This window comes from Coffea eugenioides, chromosome 1 (genome assembly GCF_003713205.1).
Source record: "Coffea eugenioides isolate CCC68of chromosome 1, Ceug_1.0, whole genome shotgun sequence".
NCBI classification, from domain to species: Eukaryota; Viridiplantae; Streptophyta; class Magnoliopsida; order Gentianales; family Rubiaceae; genus Coffea; species Coffea eugenioides.
In genome coordinates, this window is record NC_040035.1 from 17,478,922 (window position 1) to 17,495,468 (window position 16,547).

A 16,547-nucleotide genomic window follows, 5' to 3' on the forward strand; every position below is an offset into this window, starting at 1 on the left:
CTCTGTCTTAGCTTTTTAACGCCTTAAACGGACTTTGGTAGCCTGAGATATGGCCACTTAAATATAGTACGGTTAACTAGCCGGTTTGTTGGAAGTTGGTTCTGTGAATTGGGAATTTGACTGGGTTACACTGGAAATTTGACTAAGTGATCTTCATGAAAGTTGTAGGTTCTCGTCTTAGCTTCGAAACGGTATAAGTTACACCCCAATCTGATAAGCGTAGCTTAGGTTGTGTCCGTTATGTAAAACTCTATCAAATCTGTCTCTTGTTAAACTTCATTTCCGCACTTGTTGTTAGCTTGATTTTTGTCCTTGTATTGTCTTGAGCCTATTGAACGGCTATTGAAATTAGATTGTTGTGTGTGTACCTTTGGGTTTGAATGAGGAAAATAATAAAGCCATAAATGGCTGGAAATAAGAAAATACAAAGAGCATGCTGCCCAAATTTACGCTCGAGGACTAGAGAAATACACTTGCGACTTGGGTAAAGTTGATAAATGAATATCACTTGAACCATCTAGGACTTTTGCTACTTTGGTTATCGAGGGTTATACGTTAGAATCTCGCCGAACTTGCACCCTTAGGAAAAGCGGTAATAATCACTATAAATCCGTTTTCCTTGCACTTTCGACTCAAAAGTTATTTCCAAGTATACATCTTACAAAATTTTTCAGTTTGAAAAGCGAGCAACCGTTTCACGACTATTCTCCAAGTGAATTTCAATTTCTTGATTCTTATTGAACGAAACGTCTAAGTTTCGAACCTTAGTTGATTTTCAAAGTTCTTAAATCAAGTTTTATCGCAGATTTGGACTCCAAACCCGGAGTACCACCCAGACGCGAACATTAGAGGCACTACTTTTGGTGAGTGCTTCCAAATATCTGATTGAACTTGATATTTGTGATTTATCTTTGACCAATGTGATTACATGATATATAAGTGATTTGATCGGGCAAGGGTGTACTTTATCGCACTTGCCCTAACGAGAATTGTTCTTGTTTATCGATTTCACTTGACTTGCTCTACATGCATATGAATTGTATCTTGTCTGGAATTCCAGAAACCCTGTGGCTAGTTAATCAAGTCGAGCCGGCAAGGGTCTGGTCGATTAGATAACGAACCCTGGGTAACTAGTAATGTCGAGTGGAGTGTTATCTTCTCGGCTAATCGGTATACTCGAGTATTACCACCCGTGTTTCGTGTGGCGTGCGGGCCCGGATAAGGGGGTTGATTGGTGGACGGAGACTGGCGTGAAGTGGGGTTTTCTTTCTGGACTAGTTATCACTTGAAAGTTGACGGAGTGTCAACTACCAATCGATCAAGCTGGGATGGAGCCGAGACATGAGCCACTGTATCCTTACATGTGAATATAATCCATATATTATTGATTACCTGATGTATTATCTCTTTGCTTGGACTTGTTTGCTCGCTATTTCACTATTGCTCTGTTATTACTTTGTTGATGGCCAATTTGATAATTGGAACTTCACTGAGCTTTGGCTCACTCCGTTAGTTTTATTTTCCTTACAGGGGTACGAGCGAGGCGTGAGACGTGTAAAGACTAGCGTAGTCTAGTTGTTTTGACTTTTGACTTGTACTCGCGCTATTACTCGAATAGAATGTTTTGTATCTAGATTGTATACACTTTGAACCAGTTTGGGTATATTGAGGCTTTGTATCTTGATTGTGCATCAATGTAAATTATAAGCTTGAATTGCGATGTTATTTATGGTCCACAGATGTATGCACGTGATACGAGTGAGTGAGTCCTGGCGAGAGCTGGGCAGGTGGTCCGCCGAACCCTTTGGTACGCCTTAGGGGAAGGTGGGGTCGTCACAGGTGGTATCAGAACCTAGGCTGTGAATTGATCTGGATAGATTGAGTGCTTGACACGATAGGCTAGGATTTATCCTTGACTTTAGCATTTAGCCTTGTTTTCTACGCCTCCTGTACTTATCTTGCAATGATATTTGCAAACCTAGGTGATGGCGGGTACTGATGCATCTGGGAGTACTGGACCGTCTCAACCCGTAAATGCTGACATATGTCGCGCCCCACTTTTTGATGGTGTGAAAGGAGCGTGTGGAATATGTATGTGAATGTGTGTGAAAATGAAAATAAAAGGCCGTGGGACTTGAAAATGCGACGATTTGGCCAAACAGAGTTCAAAAAGGGTTTTTTGCATGGAAAATGGAGTCGCCACTTGGTATAGAGTTAGGGTGTACCAAGTCACCCAAAAATGACCTTTTCGAAAAGCAAAGTAAACAAACCCCTTTTTAAGAACTTTTAGGTCTACGTAACCAAAGAAAGGGATCGGGGGTCACATTTGATAAGGGAGAAGGCAAAGGCAAAGCCTAAGGCACTCCCTTACCCTAGCCAAAGCTAGTTGCGCGATTTAGCCCCACGTTTCCTAATTCTTCTACCCAAAATATGCGTTGCATGTTGGATATGACTAATGGATATGAAAAAGAAATGCAATCCTAAATCTAAAATGTCTCTTACGAGGCTTTTTGGTCCCAACCACATGAGTTGTGGTGGCCAATAAGGAAAGTCCTCATAGAAGTCGCGAATGATGCAAATGAAGACTCAAATATGAGTGCAAGTGTGAAAATGTAAGAAAACGTGCATGTGTACGAATGTAAGACAAGTGCATGTGTGCAAATTGGGAAAATAAAGGTGTTTGTGTGCAAATGGATGAAAATATGATAGTAGATACATATAAGTGCAATTGGGTGCAATTTGTGAGGTAGAAAAACAAGTGACAAGAAGAAAAATGTGTGAACATGGCATTTGTATTGAGAAGGATATAAGTAGTGAGAAAATGTGGATAAGAGGGTGAGGGAGTGACATGATGAGAATGAAAGTGTATGAACCTATAAGAATGCATCAAGTCGGGTACGGGAATGACTCCTAACTTCATGACTTTAATTTTCCCTTTGATTAGAAGGAAGAACTAGCGTGCTAAGGCTATTTTGTAACCACACTCGCTCGTTTCTCTTATCTAAAGGGGACCCTCAAGCAAATGTACCCTATAACTAGCATGAAGATGCAAAAGCCTAAAATGAAGGGGGAAAGGATTGGAGGAGCATGCCAAATGCTAGAAAACTAAGAAAAATGCATGAAATGTAGTGAAACATGCAAGTATGAACTAGCGAGGGAAATCCCTAAGGGTCTAGCGTTGGACTAGCCCATATCTATGAATTCCTACTAGCGTTGGACTAGTGGAAAACGGGACCATGAACCACAACTAGCGTTGGACTAGTGTGGTGTCGTGCATTCATCCATCACATTCATCTATGACTATAGAAAGCAAGTAGACATGCCAATTACCTATAAGCACGTAGCACATAACACTTAGCATGCTCGACTAAATGCAAGAGCCTAATAAAGTAAATTAACACGTAGCAACAAAAGCAAGCAATCAAGCTAATGAACCTATTACATTTGCTAACTAAAACAAAAGGGGAAGGGGAAAAATGGACAAAAATGCTCGCCAGGCCCTATCTATTACAAGCCAAGAGGTGTACACATACCCCATAAATAAATAAAAGAAAGACTTAATAAAAAGCAAAAGTAAATGAAATAAATGAAAGGAATTAAGGAAAAGCAAGGAAATCAAGTAAAGTAGGCATGCAATTCTCACTTAGCACGTTGGATCACATAGGGTCAAGTAAGGTCAAAATAAGGGATAGAGTGTACCTCCCTTGAATCGATGCCCTAACGAAGTGAACTTACTAATTTACCCTCCAAAATAATAAAAAGGTCAAGGTACCACTTTAATTATCAAATAATCACATGAAACAAAAATCAAACACAAAAATGGAAATTAAGCACGAAATGAAAATTAAACATGGAATAAACCATGCATGTGTAGGCAAAACTCGGTCCCAGATAAAAAGTTTCAAGAGTCTAAAATGGAGAACTAAATTGAATGATTTAAGGTGGAATCCATCACAATCAAATGCAAAAATCACAAAAGAAGAATGGAAAATTATTTATTAGAGTTAAATAACAAAATTAGCTAAGCAAAATTAAATCAAACGAAACCAAGACTATAAATTCTTCCAAATTATTAAGCTTTCATGATTTTATCCTAAAAAATCCATTGAAATTTGTCCACAATTCACGCGAACACATATTAAGGCAAATTATCATGTAAAAGGGATCCAATTGCAAACATTAATCGATCATGTGAGTCCAATTAGAACATTTAAGCACTTCGAAAGTCCCAAAAATAATAAGAGGTCAAATAACTGTTCAAGTTGCGATCAATTTAGGACTTAATTGCAAGAGATTGGAATGTAATTGGGCCACAGTGCAACAAAGGGAGACTTGGGGGCCAAAGTGCAATTTTCAGAGAATTATTTCATGCAAATTCATGCAAGCTACGTGGGCAAACATTCTGCAACAAAGGACACAAACAAAACTGCTGCACTATAACGGGTTTCTCAGATGCAATCCCAACGTAGCTAGAATATCAGCCAAACAATCAAAACCGCAACACTAAACCAAAGACAACCACAACCCAACAGGTCCACAGCCAAAAATGAAATCATGCAAGTTCTGGCAACACAAAGAAAATTCGGAACTTTCTTGTTCTCTGCTGCACTTTTCATTCAACAATTTTTGCAACTCCAAGAAACTTTCGGCCAGCCAGATTCATGCCAAGCCTTGACTTCCAACATGGCTACAACTTGATAACAATGAGATTCTTGGAAGACTTTCATGCAAGTTTTATGCAGCAAAAGAAAACAAGAAAGTTTCTGCAACTAGAGCTCACAGGTTTCTGCAATCAAAAAAACATCACTGCAACCCCATGTTCGTGCGCAAAGCAACAATCTTAAACATGAATTTGATCAGAACTTTTTCGACCAAACATCCCAAAACTTAATCTAAGCAATAAGGCTCATGATTTCAGCATCCAAACAAACCCAAAACATAAAAGGGAATTTGCACAAAAATGCTAGAAAATGGCTCGGTCACTCCTGGTTTGTCCATTTTTCAGCAGGCATCGAATCATGACTCAAGTGTTTTTTAAGACTCAAACGTGCAAACTTCACACAAAATCAATCACTGCCCCTTTCCACACCAAGTCAACTATCAAATTAGGATGGCCAAAGTTTGGTGAGTGGTCGCGGAGAAGAAAACAGCAAAACAGACGCAGCAGCCTACCGTGTTCCATTACCAACCCAAACATTAACTTTTGAATCAAACGATCACAAGACACTCCCCCAATCATCAACCAAACCAAATATCACATTTTTATTGCAGGATTAGGAAAAAAACTGACTTGACGACTGTCAGGGATATAAGAAATAACAGCAAAAGAAAGACGTAAAATGCAGCACGCGTTTTCTCTGCAACTTTGCCATTTATTAACAACCCCTGGAAGATTGCAAAGACTGTAAACATAACTTCGGACCCAACCACCACTAAACAATAAGCGAAACTCAGACGAACAAGATTTCAAATCATTCCAGAAGCTTCGGTAATCCAAAGATCGAATTTTTATTGACATTGCAGCAACGAAGTAGAGCATTCCAGCTTTATTGCAGCAAGTTTTGGCTCCCGGTAAGGGTTCCAACATATTCAACTTAGAAAGACCCAAGACAAGTTCTAACTTATACAAACATAAAGTGCAAGAATTTAGGGCAAAGGAGAGAGGGAAGATTTAACAGGGCTCATGAACATGAAATGCAGCAAGTAATGGAACAGATTCTCCTAATCCCGGACGAAGTTCAACAGCAATGCAAAGTGATTATGAACATTCTACTTCTCTGACCACTAACTCAAAACTTCAAGACAACATTTTAAAACCCAAGGATGACAACAAAACTCACAACCTACGGCCCCTACCTGAAAAACAGAAAAAGTTGAAGGCTTTTTGGTTCACAAGCTCTCATTCACATGAATTCAAACATAACTAGGGTAGCCGAAAGACTTAGCCTTTTTCCACAGACAAAACCACAGATTCATAGTGAACATGAAACAAAAGGGAAGGGAAAGAAAATAGACGATAAAATAGTAGACATCCCATAGACAAAGATGCTGAATACATGCTTCAACAGACTTGAGCATCTGCGCGTGAGGATATACTGAAGTTTAAAGGACAAGACTAACTTACAGGGCTCGTGCTCTCTCTCTCGGTGGAGATCTATGGCTGATGATGGCGTGATGAAGTGATCAAGCTCCTCGCGTGAGAGTCAGCAGCTCACTTTTTCCTTCGTCTTTTTTCTAATGCTTCCTCCTTCAGTTCCTCTTCTCCCGCACTTCCTTCTCCCCGTTTTAGTCCACCCTCTTTTTTGTTTCCTCCCCAAACTCACAGCCCAAGTCCCTTTTTCTCAGCTCCACCCTTTTCTCCAACCTAGCCGTCACGCCTTATGCTCTCCCTCAAATTTTTCCGTAGCTTTTCGGGTTCCAAAGCTTTCTCTGCGTTTTCCTCCCGCCGCCAACACAAAAACCTCCCTCTTCTCTGCTGTTTTCTTTTCTTTTATATGGGGAGCCAAACCCTAAACCCTATCAATGATGGTGTGGATGAAGCCAGATGGCTTGTCCTCTCCCCCATCGAACGGAGCTTAACCGAGAAAATGCCACTGCAATTTTTTGTTGCGGCTGGAACCAAACGTGATTTTTCCCTTTTTTTTTTATTTTAAATAACAATTTAACACAATATAAAATAACTAATTAATTAAGAAAAATAACTAATGAAGAAAGATTGAATAAAATGAGCGGAACTAGGCATAAAAAGATAAAAATGAAATGCTAATTTTTCTTTCTTTTTCCTTCTTTTTTCCCTTTTTTTCGTTAAATAGCCCAAAACCCGCAATCGGGTTTCCCCATTTTTAAAAGAAATAAATAATACAAAAATAATATTTTAAATAAAAATCAGATAATAAGAAGAAAACTCGGAATAAAAGATAGAAAATAAAATGCCTAACAACAAATCATGTTTGATTAATGATTTTTTTCCGTTTTTTTCCTTTTTTCCTTTATTTCATTTTTCATATTTTCCCCAAAAAACATTGAATTTAAATCAAAACAACTAAAGCATAATTTTTGAATGCTTTTCCTTTTTTTTCGAGAAATTCTATGCTAAAACTTAAAAATGAAATAATAAAATAAAACACTAAAAACTAAAAAAAAGTGAATAAACCTAGCACGAGAAATAAAAACTAAAAAAAATAAATAGTAAATGAAATTTCACTGAAAATTTGGTGTCTACAGTTTGCCCCTCTTTGTCTGAGTTTTGAAAAAACTTGAGACAAAGAAGTAGACACCAAATACTTACCTGTGTTATTCGACCACAAAATGATTCCGACGGACAGGAATTTAAAACGGGAATGACCCGAACAGGAATTTTAAAACGGGACTGACCCGAACAGGAATTTAAAACGGGACTGGCCCGAACAGGAATTTAAAACGGGACTAGCCCGAACAGGAACTTTAAAACGGGACTGGCCCGAACAGGAATTTTAAAACGGGACTGACCGAACGGGACTGACCCGAACAGAAAATTTAAAACGGGATTGACCCGAACAGGAATTTAAAACGGGACTGACCCGAACAGGAAATTTAAAACGGGACTGACCCGAACAGGAATTTTAAAACGGGACTGGCCCGAACAGGAATTTTAAACGGGACTGGCCCGAACAGGAATTTTAAACGGGACTGGCCCGAACAGGAAATTTAAAACGGGATTGACCCGAACAGGAATTTAAAACGGGAGTGACCCGAACAGGAAATTTAAAACGGGATTAACCCGAACAGGAATTTAAAACGGGACTGACCCGAACATGAATTTAAAACGGGAGGTTTAAGCGATGAATCGAGTTTTTACCTGGGAGTGGTTCAAACTTTTGTACCAAGAGGGAGATTTGATCTCTGGGGCTGAAGCGATAGCTAATGTTGTTTCTTACGATCAAACTTTGCCAATAACATTATCACTTCGTCTTTGCTTACTGGGGAGCTTTTCCTAACATCGATTTTGGAGCGAAAAGGAGAGTGGTTGTTTTTGTTTGTGAATGCAACGTTCCTGCAAGAAAAGAAGAAATAATGGACTTGCCACCACCATTTGATCCGGTTTGCCTTGAGAATCGTGTAAACATGAGTCCTGTGATGCTTTTGCTTCTGTTCTGCGGCGTCTGGCTTAGTTGAACTTGTAATTTTGCAACCTTTCAATTTTCTGAGACTGATAAAATACGTATTTACCACGTCACCAAATCGATGTAGCAGCTTTGTTGCGCTTTTACCCACTTTCATAGATGATTGAATCCCTTATCCTTGCACAAACCCTAGGGTTTATCATCCATTTGAATCCAATGGCGAAAGAATGATGCATGAAAATTTGTCATATAAAAAAAATCAATGATATATGCAAGATGATTTCCTATGTCAGGCAAAGATGAGCATGCAAAAGAATGCAGACAACCACAAACAGTCGAACGCAAATAATCGAGAGAAACCAAGAGGTTTATAAAGATACATTTTGCAAAAGAATATTCGTAAAGAAAAATACAAATTTGGCCAACGAATATCATATTCAAGACTTTGGATGTATTTGCTTCGGAATTCGATACTGGCAGAAGTATCACAAACGTGAGGAAAAGTCTAAATGAACCAGGTCACCAGCTGTTCCTTCTCGTGCTCGTCTGTTGAGAAAACCTGCCTTGGCGCCCTTTCGGGTTTTCACCAAGGTTGCCCCCACCCTTTTTGTTTGTTTTTTTTTTCCTTTTCTTTCTTCTTTTTTTTATTTCTTTTTTTCTCTTTTTTTCTCTTTTCTTTTCTTTTTTTCTTTTTTCCGAGGCGCCCTTTCGGGTTTTCACCTAAAGAACAATGAAATATCTCGACCATGATCGAGTCAGAAATATGAGTTAAAGATTTCTGGCATCAGTAAAATGCACTTCCCTTGTAAGATTAGGCGAAGGCATTACGGACATCACTTGCCAGTTGATTAACAAATTTTCTAATAGAAATACAACAAATGATGAAAGCCAGGACTTTGGGCTTTGTAATGAGGTCAGGTGGGGTGTTTTTCAAGAAAAGTTGAGGCCTGAAAGCAAATTTTGAGGCGAGGTGTGAAATAACTTGAGATTGCACTATTTTGAAATCGTTTCCGATTTTGAACGAAATCGAGGAAAATTTGCCCCAGTTTGATCGGATTTTCTCTCTTTGCATTTTCTTCATTGCATTTTCCTCACTTTTGCATTTTTCTTTAAAAACTAAATTTGCCCCAGTGTGGGGTTCTCTTTTCTTTTTGATCATCTCTCTTTCAAAATAAATTTGCCCCAGTGTGGGGTTTGCAATTCTCAGGGGTTATCAAGCGAAAGTTTGTCAATTCTGATGGCTCAAAGGGGACAAGTAGAGATAAAATGTTTTAAGTGTAAAAGAAGATGGCCTGACTTGCATTTCGCCGTTTGCATGAATTTCTAAAGAAAATTTGCATGATCAAATGAAAAACTTCTTGCACATGTCTGAGTTGATGGGTTGAGGGAATGTTCGTCCATCCATTTCTGCCAAAATAAGTGCTCCGCCAGGTAATGCCTTTTGGACAATGAACGGCCTTTGCCAATTTGGAGCAAATTTGCCTTTAGCCTCATCTTGCATTGGCAAAATTCGCTTTAGTACTTTGTCACCTTCTTCGAATGCACGCCGATGGACCTTTTTTGTTGTAAGCCCGGGCCACACGTTTCTGGTAGCATTGACCATGACAGATAGCATTGAACCGCTTTTCATCGATCAAAGTCAATTGCTCATGGCGCTGCTTTATCCAATCAGCCTCCTCTAATTTAGCTTCCATGAGGATTTGTAGCGAAGGAATTTCAACTTCAGCTGGTAATACAGCTTCCATTCCATACATGAGTGAATATGGCGTTGCCCCAGTCGATGTCCGGATAGAAGTCCGATACGCCATTAATGCATAAGGCAACTTTTCATGCCAATCGCGATGCCTTTCAGTCATTTTGCGGATAATCTTCTTCAAATTCTTGTTTGCGGCTTCTACAGCTCCATTCATCTGAGGCCTATAAATGGCAGAGTTGCGGTGTTTGATCTTGAACTGCTCACATAGTCCATCTACCATGTCATTGTTCAGATTCTTGGCATTGTCTGTAATAAGCGTTTCGGGTACCCCAAAGCGACAGATGATGTGATCTCTCAAGAAATTGGCAACTACCTTCTTCGTTACATGTTTGAATGACTCCGCTTCAACCCATTTGGTAAAGTACTCAATTGCCACCAATATAAATCGATGTCCATTCGAGGCGGGCGGATCAATTGTACCAATCACGTCCATACCCCACATTGAACAGGGCCATGGGGCGATATACTATGCAATTCAATGGGCGGAGCGTGTATAACGTCACCGTGCATTTGACATTTTATACATCTCCGGACAAAATCTATACAGTCACGCTCCATAGTAAACCAGAAGTATCCGGTTCTCATGATTTTCTTTGCTAGCAAATGGCCATTCATGTGAGGTCCACAAACGCCACTATGCACTTCTTTCATCATATATTGAGCTTCGTCTTCATCAATGCACCTTAACAGGTTCAAATCTGAGGTTCGTTTATACAAAACTTCTCCACTTAAGAAAAAATTTGAAGCCATTCTACGCAGAAAACTCTTGTCCTTTGTACTAGCATACAGAGGGTAAGACCCAGTTTTGAGAAACTCCTTAATATCATTATACCAAGGAATATTGTCAGAGGACTTGTCTACAACCCAACAGTGGGCAGGCTTGTCTTGAAGTTGAATCTGAATTGGTTCGATCCTCAATTCATCTGGATACTGGATCATAGAGGCTAAGGTGGCCAAAGCATCAGCAAATGCGTTTCGGGCTCGCGGGAGATGTCTGAACTCCAAATTTTGAAATTGCTTTGCCAGAGTGAGCAAACTACTATGGTAGGGCAAAATTTTTGAATCCTTGGTTATCCACTGCTTCAAGGTTTGGTGCACGAGCAAATCTGAATCACTGAAAGCTATCAACTCTTTGATTTCCATTTCTAAAGCAATTTTGAGACAAAAAATGCAGGCTTCATATTCAGCCATGTTGTTTGTACAAGCAAATTGCAATTTGGAAGCGGCAGGGTAGTGCTTCCCTTCGGGTGAAACCAAAACAGCTCCAATTCCAGCTCCGAGAGAATTCGAAGCTCCATCGAAGAAAAGCCTCCATTCAGGGCTTTGCTCACTTATATCGTCCGTGGCGCCTACAAATAAGACTTTCTCATCAGGGAAATAAGTATGAAGTGGTTGATAATCATCATCCCTTGGATTTTCTGCCAAATGATCAGCTATAGCTTGCCCCTTGACGGCCTTCTGTGAAGTGAAAACAATATCGAACTCTGAGAGAATTATCTGCCATTTAGCCAGACGTCCAGTTAGCATCGGCTTCTCCAAGAGATACTTCAAAGGATCAGATCGGGAAATAAGATAAGTGGTATGGCTCAACAGGTAGTGTCTCAGCTTTTGAGCAGCCCAGGCCAATGTACAGCAGCTTTTCTCAATGAATGAATAATTAGCCTCATACTGCGTGAACTTCTTGCTTAGATAGTAAATGGCTTGCTCCTTCCTTCCAGAGTCATCATGCTGCCCGAGGACACAACCAACTGCTTCTTCAAGCACAGATAGGTACATGATTAATGGTCGACCTGGCTTGGGTGGCACCAAGACTGGCGGATGTAACAAATAGTCCTTGATTTTATCAAAAGCTTGTTGGCATTCTTCACTCCAGTACAAAGGCACATTCTTTCTCAACAATTTGAACAACGGCTCGCATGTGGCAGTCAACTGGGCAATGAATCTCCCAATAAAATTGATCTTTCCTAAGAAACTTTTCACGTCTTTCTGAGTTTTCGGCACTGGCATATCTCGAATTGCCTTAATTTTTGCTGGATCTATCTCTATGCCTCTCTTACTAATAATGAAGCCCAACAATTTACCAGCTGGTGCCCCAAAGGCGCATTTCGCAGGATTTAGCTTCAAATTGTACTTTCGCAACCTTTCGAACAGCTTCTTCAAATCAACCAAATGGTTCTCTGCTCTTTTAGACTTGATTATGATGTCATCCACGTAGACCTCCATCTCCCGGTGGATCATATCATGAAACAGGGTGGTCATGGTCCTTTGATACGTAGCTCCGGCATTCTTTAGACCAAATGGCATCACTCGGTAGCAAAACGTGCCCCAAGGGGTGATAAAAGCAGTCTTCTCCCTATCCTCTTCTGCCATCAAAATCTGGTGGTATCCAGCGAAACAATCACAAAAAGATTCAATCTCATGCCCAGCGGTATTGTCCAGGAGAATGTGAATATTTGGCAGAGGAAAATCATCTTTAGGACTGGCCTTATTGAGGTCTCTGTAATCAACACAAACTCGTACCTCTCCATTCTTTTTTGGAACAGGGACTGGATTCGAAAGCCAAATAGGGTAATGGGAAACAATGATAATGTTGGTTTTGAGTTGTTTTTCGATTTGCTCTTTTATTTTGAGGCTCATATCTGGTTTGAATTTTCGGGATTTTTGTTTTACGGGTGGAAAAGTAGGGTCTGTGGGCAACTTATGCACTACCACATCAGTTGAAATACCAGTCATATCATCATAGGACCATGCAAATACATCCTGGAACACAGTCAAGAATTCAAGCATCTCCTTTTTCTGCCTCTCATTCAAATGAATACTAATTTGCACCTCCTTAACTTCATCTTTAGTGCCAATGTTAACCTTTTCTGTTTCTTCCAGGTTCGGTTTTGGTTTCTCCTCATATTGTTCAAAATCCTTTGCAAAAGAATCGAATACCTCCTCATTATCACTCTCGCTTTGGAGCTCGGATTCCCAGACCTCCAAGTCGTGAGTGATATAGAGATTGCCATTATTGAATTCCAGAATAGTGATATCCAAAGGGTCAAATGGTTTTATTTTTGGCCATCTGAAAGAATTAACGAATGTGGGATAATAAGCAAACAAATATACAACAAACAAATGAACAAGCAATATGACAGAAATATAAACAAAACAACATGACAAGAACAACTTGTGCATTTTCATAAACCCTTTGATTGAAAGCGAAAAACCAAAAAACAAGCGGGAATGAAATGAAAACTTAACAATATTTTCACGTGCAAACTTTAGTCAAAGGTAAAGATGCTTTCATTAGCTATTTACAGATGCAGAAGTATTTTCAGGAATTCGTATGAATGACAAACCCCTTTAAGTTTACCGAAACTCCTTCCGAATGGGCAGAAACTCGGCTGTCCAATTGGAAATGGATCCTTCAGGGACGTCGGGAAACTCGGCCTCAGCTGGGAAACTGTCTTCAAATGTCGCCCCAACGAACAATTGGGCCAAACTAGTTTCGATTCCGTCAACTGGGTTAATCTCTGATGTGATCACCTCGGTCGGTCGTGGAAAAGTATAATGCAGTGGTGGAATATCAAGGGCCCTTGGCCTGCCTTCTTTCTCTGCTCTCTTGCATTCCTTCATTTCTTTGATGTCTCTAGCGGTTGGTCGGAAACCCAAACCGAATGAATCCTTTTTCTCCACAATTTTCACTGGCTTCAGAATTCCTTGCAGATCACGTCCCAGCCCTTTATCAAACTCATATCCTCCGCGGATCATTTCCTTAGCCATCATGACACTGGCCTTTGACAAAGCTCGTTCCTCTTTTGTTATCCAACTTACGGAGACGATATCAGCTGTGCTATGAGGGGTTACTATGGCGCTTCGGCTACCATCTTCTTTGGACCCAGAATCAGCAATCACGAGGCAATCCTCCTCGGCAAAGATAGTTATCAATTTGTCATTTACTATGAATTTCAACAATTGATGCAATGAAGAAGGCACAGCTCCGGACTTATGAATCCACGGCCTTCCAACCAAAACATTATAAACACTAGGAAAATGCATGACTTGGCAAGCTATCTGAAACTGTGCGGGCCCCATCTCGATGACTAAATCCACTTCTCCTATAGGTTCCCTTCGTGCTCCATCAAAACCTCTAACTATGGTCCCTGAGGGCCTCAGCTTGATATCTTGCAACCCTAGCTTTTCCAAGGTACTCCAAGGGCAGATATTAAGCGCAGATCCATTGTCAATCAACACCTTTGGCAAAATTTTCCCGTTGCAACTCACAGCTATGTACAGAGCCTTGTTATGTCCAATGCCTTTTGCCGGTAATTCATCATCAGAGAAAGTAATTTGTTTTGTAAATAACACACTCCCAACCACATGTGAGAAATTAGCAACCGAAATGTCCTTAGGGATTTGAGCTTTGGTCAGCATTTCGAGCAACGCATCCCTATGCATATCCGAAGAAAAGAGCAGATCCAACATGGATATTTGGGCGGGCGACTTGCTTAGCTTCTCGACTACAATATATTCACTTCTTTGGAGCCTTTTAAGAAAATCCAAGGCTTCCTTCTCAGTAACTGTTGGTTTAGCAGGCAGCTCGGGGTTATTTACTTGAATCGGAACGGTAGCTCCAAACGGACTTGCAATCCTCCCAGATCTGGTGACCACTGACACCTCTTCTTTGGCAATTGACTTTTCTCCAATTTGTATGACAGGTTCATCGTAGTTCCACGGCACTCGCTGCAAACTCAAAACAGGCTCCTGCTCTGGGAATTCGATGACCACTGGCTCCAAAGCCTTGCTCTCAGCTAGAGTGAGATCCAAAATAAAAGGTCTTTTATCCTCCTCAAATGGCACCTCCATTATAAATGGTTGGTCTGTGACCCCAAACACCTCAGCTTCCCTTGCCAATTTCTGGACTTGCTCCTCATACTCTGCGTCGTCCAGAATGACCCCAATGGTATTAGCGTGTTCAGGCAAGGGGTTCCTATTTATATTCGTCCCTTGTGCCTCCTTTTTCCTAATTACAATCTCTCTGGCTTCAATCATATCTTGAATTCTATGCTTAAGAGCCTTGCAATCAACAGTCGAATGTCCGGGTGCCCCTGAATGATAAGCACAGACAGCTTGTGGGTTATACCAAGCGGGCATGCCATATGGATAGGTAGGAGGGGGTACCATACCAATTTTCCCGGCGGCCTTCAATTGGTCTAGAGGCCTGCCTGAATTGGTAAATGTATGGTTAGGGGGTCGGTTGTAAGGTTCAGGAGGTTGAGGATGGCTGTAAACAGGTCTATTTGGGGGAGGAAATCATGGGTTATATGGAGGGCGAGGTCGGTTTTGGGGTGGATTTGGTTGAGAGATTTGAAAAGGGGCTAAAGGTGGGTTAGGATAACTTGGGCGAGGTCGAGGGTGATGGATATTGGTAGTATATACATGGTGCGGGTTTGAATAATAAGGGTAATGTGGTTGGTAGGTTGGATTGTGTTGGTATCGGGGTTTGGGTGAAGGGTTCTGGTCCCAGATAAAAGTTGCATCCCCCTCTTTCTTTTTAAACTGCGGCTTCTTTCCACTGCTTCCTTGCCCTTGCAAAGCTTCTACCTGTGATTTTAGGGCAGAGATGTTAACAATTTTTCCGGCTCTCACAAAATCATCATACTCTTCGAGTTTATTTACAATCGCAGCAAATGAACACCCGGTCATACGGAAGATTTCTTCGAAGTATGGAGGATCATGCGTCTTTATGAAAGTGCGAATAATTTCATCTTCGGTCATCGGAGGCTCAACCTTGGCAGCTATCTTTCTCTATCTTTTGGCGTATGTCTTATGATCTTCAGATGGTCGCCTCTTCGTGCCTTCCAAAGTAGTTCGGGTCGGTGCTAGCTCACAGTTATACTCATATTGTCTGATGAAGGCGTTGGATAGATCAAGCCAAGTCTTCACCTCCTTTGGCTTTAAGTTTGAATACCAATCGAGGGCGTCTCCTTCTAGACTCTCTGGAAATAACCTTAATGGCAAGTTTTCGTCATCCACCGGTCTGCCCAACTTGTTGGCAAACAAATGCAAGTGTGTCTTCGGGTTGCCCGTACCATCATATTTATTGAACTTCGGGGTCTTGAATCCCACGGGCAGCTGCACATTTGGAAACAGGCACAGATCATCATAGTCTAACACCCCTTGCTTGCTTAAACCTTGGCTTTTCCTGATGAACTCATCGAAACGATCCAACCGCTTAAGTAGCTTTGTATCAACCGGGGCAGACGACTCTCCCATTTCTGGCTTGGTTTGAACAGTGTGCTCCGGCACAACAGGCTCTGCAGTAGTCTGATAAAAAGCTTGTGGATCCGGAGGCATGTTTGGACCACCTTGACCACCTTGAGGCTGAAATCCTTGCCCATAGGGAGGATAGAATGGAAGATTTTGAGTGTAAGTATACTGCGGGTTGAAAACTCCCTCAAAAGCGGTTTGAATTGGAGGAATGACAAATGGTTCGGATTCCGGTTGTTTGACGGGCGGAGGCTCGGGCTGCACTCCGCTACTAATGAGCTCGTCGATCAACTTCTTTTGGGCTGCCATTTCAGATGCCATTTCCCCAAATTTGGTAAGTAATTCAGTCAACTGAACCCCGGGACTTGCGGCTTCCGGCTGGGTAGTTGCAGCGGTCTTATCAGACGATTCTGGCGGAGTACTCATGTCTACAC

The 16,547-nt window shown here is 41.0% G+C and overlaps 1 protein-coding gene across 1 annotated transcript; it reads right to left on the minus strand.

Annotated features, from left to right (window-relative positions):
- Positions 1-9,444: 9,444 nt before the first annotated feature.
- On the minus strand, positions 9,445-16,200 carry LOC113768604. The gene is given in 8 exon segments (XM_027313034.1): positions 9,445-9,663; positions 9,665-9,860; positions 9,969-10,320; positions 10,434-11,078; positions 11,154-12,648; positions 13,390-15,068; positions 15,735-15,978; positions 16,099-16,200. Coding segments are annotated over 8 exon segments (4,932 nt in total).
- Between the last annotated feature and the right edge of the window lie 347 nt (positions 16,201-16,547).